This window comes from Vitis vinifera, chromosome 7 (assembly GCF_030704535.1).
Source record: "Vitis vinifera cultivar Pinot Noir 40024 chromosome 7, ASM3070453v1".
NCBI lineage: Eukaryota > Viridiplantae > Streptophyta > Magnoliopsida > Vitales > Vitaceae > Vitis > Vitis vinifera.
This window is the reverse complement of record NC_081811.1, coordinates 11901088-11906865: the sequence shown is the minus strand read 5'-3', so window position 1 is coordinate 11906865 and position 5778 is coordinate 11901088. Positions and strand designations below refer to the sequence as shown.

Here is a 5778-nt window from a genome sequence, read left to right as displayed (position 1 = left end):
ATGTGGAATATGGAATCCCAACACTTCAAATTGAGCCTTAATGCTGTCTAATAATAGCACCATAACAAGATCTACTGCAATTGGGGCAAAAAAAACTCTCATAAATAAACAAAAAACATCATGGCAAGGAATCTTATACCAATACCACAGTACCACTCCCTTTAATGGTCTATGGTCTCAATATATTCCATTTCAAATCACAAATGGAGTCCAATCATATTATGTGTTAAAAGACAAAATCAGATTCTAGTATAAATGATGGGTTTAACAAACCCATAATCGGGAGATTAAAAAAAAAAATACATCATTCATCTGAAGACCCTTCTCTGTCAAATTCTAACTCTGGGAAGTTGCAACATTCATGTGCCCATATCTCTGCATCACTCTCTTTGTGGCCAGTGCTGCAGCCTCACTTGCTCGTAGCGTCCCAGTTGCCATGATTGCAGCAAATTCAGTGCTGATCTCTTCCTGCACCTTGCTCCGAGCATCTCCTAGGGGGTCACTCACAGCAGGCTTCTCTTTCACTACTGCAGGTTTGACTGCAGGGGGCACCAGCACATCAGCCTTGCTGGGTTGTTTTTCAGATTTTGAATTGCTCTCAGCCTCATTGATGCAGCTGTCTGAGGATTTGTTGAGGCTACCATTGGCAGAAGGCATGGGCTGGACCATTGCTGAAGGCTTGAACTGTGGAACTTGAGGAACAGCCCCTGCTCTCAGTGTTGTCTCCAGTTGCTGTATCATCGGCACTGCCACACAGCCATCTTAAGTCAAATATAGAACATACAACTCACTCCCAAATGATGAGGATTCTTCTATAACATGCAATGTGCTGCAACACATGATAAGCTTACTTCTACTTACTAGAGTAATTTTGTTGGATTATTTTGGGACTTACGTGAACACCTAACAATGTATACCAATTGCCTAGGAAACTTTTTGGAGAAGTTTAAAAGTGAACCAGCCAGCTTGTCCAAAGGAAAAAGACCCTAGTTGATATATGGAAAAGACGAACTACAGAAATTGACTTCTAAAGTTTCAAGATATTTCCAAAAAGCCAAGGACAATTACAACATTTCACAAAAATCTTAGTTAGATGCACCAGCCAGAAACCCAACCCCTCCTTAGTTACTTATATGAAGGAAATCTTTCCATGTGCTAGAATATGGAAAGGGGAAAGAGATTCATACATAAAACCAATACATATAAAAAAAAAAATCATGAAACACAAGGCAGAGAGAGAAGACCTAAAAAGGAAAGTGAGAAATGAAATCTTACATATAAGAGCACCCATTGGGCTATTGATAACTTCATTAGGCAGCTCCAGAATATATTCTGGAATGGTTGCACCCACCAAGAATTGAGCAACCTCATTACTAAAGTTATTGCAATTGTGCTTCAGCAAACTATAAGTTTCAGCAGTATACCGGGGACTGATCTCCTGTAAATACATTTCAAACACATCTTTTGGTACGTGTGTGACACCCAAATCAATCACTCGGAGTGGGGTACCATATGGAGTAGTCCCCGCAGGAGAATGCTGGATACCTCCACCAAAATAGTATTCATTGCCATAAACCACAATTCCTGTATGCCTGTTTTCCAAATAATATGAAATCAAAACACTTGGAAACTTTACCATGCAGAGCAGCACAATTTAATGGAGAATGTCATGCTTATAGAACATCCTTAAGAGAAAAGGAAAGTGTTTTGGTTTGCCTAACAACAGAGAAGCATTTTCATTATACAAAGAAAGTTGTCCTTGATGCTGTTTGCATCATTAGAGTCTCATAGACTAATTCCATTATTGTTTCTTTGACATGGTATGGGCATTTTGACAAGTTCAAAATTAAAATATTATTTGATACCCAAATCAGCCTCAGGAGTCAAGAATTTGTTGTGTTTACTTAAATTTTAAGTTTCTTATACCATGATTCCTTTCTCAAGGAATTGCTTATCTCATTTGAGTTTGATCAGGTGTTTTCGACCAGGTTGCCACCCAAACCAACTAACTTTTATCTATTCTACAGATTTGTACAAGATTTTTTGCTAACAAACAGTCTATAAATATCACTGCCCCTCGTAATGAACCGAGATACCAAGTTAACAAATTTGAGAGTTAGCATTTTATTGTTTTCTTTGACATGGTATGGGCATTTTGACAGGTTCAAAATTAATATTGTTTGATATCTAGATCAGCCTCAGGAGTCAAGAATTTGTTGTGCTTACTTAAATTTTAAGTTTCTTATACCATGATTCCTTACTCAAGGAATTGCTTATCTCATTTGAGTTTGATCAGGTATTTTTCACCAGGTTGCCACCCAAACCAACTAACTTTTATCTATTCTACAGAATTTGTACAAGATTTTTTGCTAATAAACAGTCTAACAATGTTACCGCCCCTCATAATGAACTGAGATACCAAGTTAACAAATTTGAGAGTTAGCATTGCGCTTCATAGAGTTTTTTTTCTCACTCTTCTTCTACCACTTCTCCTATTTTTTCTGATTCCATGTGCTCTTTTACACCGAAACAGCTTCATTATATGTTAGTCTTAAATCCTACTTTCATAAGCCCAGATCTATTCCTACATTAAAGCAAATTTCTGAAATTCCAACAAATTCTCTCTAATACCTATTTAGTTTTACCTAGATTCCATCTATAACCCCAATACCATCAATCCTTATTCTTCCAGGTTACAACCGTAATTATAAATTGCATTCAGCATTGCCAATTAATAGAGTGATCCATTTAGAAATAACAGCAACTTATTTTCATATTTCCAACTTGTAACTTCCTAACTTCAAGCTAATAAGACACTTACCATATGCCTTCAATAGCCTTTCCCAACAATGTCATTGAGAGCTGCCGAGCCAGCCCTTGACTTAGGTCATACACATTCAGGGAAACCTTGTGACCCTCCTGCCACAATTTAATCAAATTACTTTCTTTAGGCTCCCAAAAAATAAGGCAAGTAAAAGAATAGATTATAAATTTACCATTATCCTCTCCTACATCTTTTTTTAGAATAAAAAAGAGGGTAAAATGGACAGTGTAGCTTGACATTCAGGTTATAAAAATAACAGAAAGAGCTATATATTAAAACAATAGAAGAAACTCGTACCTCAGCCATCTCCACAAGTCAAATATGGAAATTCAAGGCAGTAAAAATTGCCAGGTGCTTTACACGTGCTCTTGTGGAACTGACCAAATTAACCTTTTCAAACCACAATTAAAAAAATGAGCAATTAAGATTTATAAGCACAAGTTGTCCGACATTAATAGATGCTAAAAAAGCAAAGCACTGATAGAAATATAAACATTTCACATTATAAAGAGACACTTCTAATACAAAAGCTGAAGACAAAAAGAATTGCCCAAGATTCTTCCCTTGTACTAAAGCATCCTTTAGATTTGAAGTAGCAGCCAAGTAAGTTGAGGGTTCAATCTACTAAGCCAATAAGATTAATGCCAAGGAAGACACTTTGAGCAATGGCATATTCTCTGCAATGCACTTCACCTTACAAATTCTACCTCTCTCCTGCTACCTCATCCTCTAGAGTTTTCTTTCTTGGGCATTGGTGAGCAATGAAATGACAATTTGAATTTTACCAGCTTATGCTTTTCACATTTTCTATAAATAAATAATAACTACATCGCCTAAAATGAAAATATTTCAACCTTGAGTGGAGTGGAACATAAACTTCCCAATTAGCTCATGCACAAATTATGCTTTTATTTCACTAATTAGAGAGATATTATTAACAGAAAAATACTCTATCATCAATGGGAAGAGAAAAAAAGAGAAGAAAAAAAAAAGAACCAAATTGTTATGTCTGAATCCATACAACTCTACCAGATCAAACTGAAAATCCTAATTTTGGTACAAAAGCTGCATGATCACCTGTATTTATAAACCTAAAAAAAATTACAATTTACCATAGGAAGGTGAGAGTCAGTGACAGAAAATGTACAAGCATTCAAAATAATAACCCAAAATCCTAATATATATATCATAAAACCATCAATATGGCAGCCAAATTCTGAAAATTCAAATTTCTTCACTGAATCATCCAAATATTAGAAAAACTATCGACAAAATATGCAAAGAATGCATCTACATTATTCATGCTCAAAAAATCTCCGCCAAAATGGTGCAAAAAATCATAGATTACCTACCCATCCAAAGACATCAAAAAACCTCAACTTTCCATAGAAACGTGTCAATTATTGCACAAAACGTAGATGCATTAAAAAAAATAACAACCCAAAACCTAATCTTCACCAAGAAATCATGAATCAATAGCACCCAAAAGTCTGAAAACTCAAACTTATACATAAAATCCGGTCCACAAATTTGAAGATCATCAACTGCCAAAGACTAAGATAAATCCGCATTTGAGTCCAGCCGTTAAAAACCCAGAGGAATTTTACACACAAATCAAACTAGTAAAAGCCCCAAAATTTTGCATAAAACCGTCGAATTCCCAACCCAAATACCCCTAAAACCTTAATCCTCCATCGAAAGGAGAAGAAAACACCAACATGGACGTCAATCTCAAAATATTTTTTTTATTTTCCTTCCCTTTCGTTTCTCGGCAGACAAACCATGCTAAAATCACTCATAGAAAGAGAAAAAAATCCGAAACAGATGAATACCGAAAGCAGAAATCGAAATTGAAAGGTCAGAGAAAATGACAAGGCACAATGCAGGAGAAGAAACGCACCTCAGGATCGCTGAGACCGAAAGCTATGGGGAGGCTGAAGAAAGACTTGGAGGGGCGCCTTTTATAGTAGGCGAGATTCCTCTACGACCACCTCAGAGCACGGCCACGAATTTAGATTCCAATTCTGCTTTGGCTTTCTAGAAACTACTGGCCATTCGTTTTGCGACACGTGTTTGTTGGCGGTTGGGGAAATTTACATGTTTTTTTTTCCGATTTGACGCGCCTTGGGATGTTGACTTCTATGGTCATAGTTGAAAAGGCTTATTCAAAGGAAAATTAAGAATATTTAATTTTCATTTTAATATAAACTCATAACATTATCCAATAAAAATTTAAAATCATTAAAGAAAAGTAAAAAGTAAAAAATTTATGATAATTGTTGGTACATGATCCGAGTGAGTGGTTTCGTCTAGTTGGCCAAAGCTAGATGAAAGAGATGACCAACAATTCCATCTAAATCTCTCAAGTTGCAGATGGTTATAGTCTCTGCTCAAAAGGTTGTCCGGATGGTTTGTCCAAACATGCCATTTTGATGCTAAAGTCAGTGAGTAGCTTAAGCAAGAGAATTTTGCGAAAAGAAAGCTTATACCATTTGTAAAATGCACACAGTTACTTATACTTTTTGCGATGTAACGTCATTCCAAGTGATTAATAGCACTTTAGCTACGCTTGATTGTGGGATATTATGGCATTGGTTGTCGATGCAGAACGGTTGTCTTATCATGATGAGCTGTTGAGGATGAAATGTTTTCCAGTAATGACTGTAGTTAATATGGAGTGTGTTTAGCACGCAATCTGCGCATTAATGGGTGAGTAAATGCATGATGGATAATTGGGCCTTAGTTGTGCTGCATCCGTGTAAGATTTATTCGTCTAACCTATTTTGGGATGGATCAGTCATTCGCCCTTAGGGCCATTGGGTCAAATGACTAAGAGTGATCTCCCAGATGACTTGTTCAACCAAACAATCATGAGAAAAATGGAGGACTTCAGGACGGCCTTATGGAAAGAGTCCCACAATGCCCCCTAGTCTTGCAGTTGGACCCAGATTGAC

The 5778-nt window shown here is 36.6% G+C and overlaps 1 protein-coding gene across 3 annotated transcripts; it reads right to left on the bottom strand.

The window, feature by feature from the left end:
- Positions 1-133: 133 nt before the first annotated feature.
- Positions 134-4848, bottom strand: LOC100249956 (uncharacterized). 3 transcript variants are annotated; one of them, XM_002266297.5, is made up of 5 exons: positions 4725-4848; positions 3122-3214; positions 2822-2919; positions 1276-1592; positions 134-746 (listed from the first exon to the last, which is right to left on the bottom strand). In XM_002266297.5, the coding sequence occupies exons 2-5, from the start codon at positions 3128-3130 to the stop codon at positions 337-339; spliced, it is 834 nt and encodes a 277-aa protein (XP_002266333.1). In that variant the 5' UTR covers positions 3131-3214; positions 4725-4848; the 3' UTR covers positions 134-336. The 3 variants fall into 3 exon arrangements, with proteins under 3 accessions (XP_002266333.1, XP_059593997.1, XP_059593998.1); XM_059738014.1 differs by lacking the exon at positions 4725-4848 and adding an exon at positions 4177-4681; XM_059738015.1 differs by lacking the exon at positions 4725-4848 and adding an exon at positions 3854-4157.
- Between the last annotated feature and the right edge of the window lie 930 nt (positions 4849-5778).

What these genes read in the sequence shown, in the direction of transcription:
- LOC100249956 (XM_002266297.5), bottom strand. An exon ending in AAGGCTATTGAAGGCATATG is followed by an intron (nt 1,593 to 2,821) that starts GTAAGTGTCTTA and finishes TTTGGAAAACAG; the next exon opens with GCATACAGGAATTGTGGTTT. An exon ending in CCCAATGGGTGCTCTTATAT is followed by an intron (nt 747 to 1,275) that starts GTAAGATTTCAT and finishes GCTGTGTGGCAG; the next exon opens with TGCCGATGATACAGCAACTG.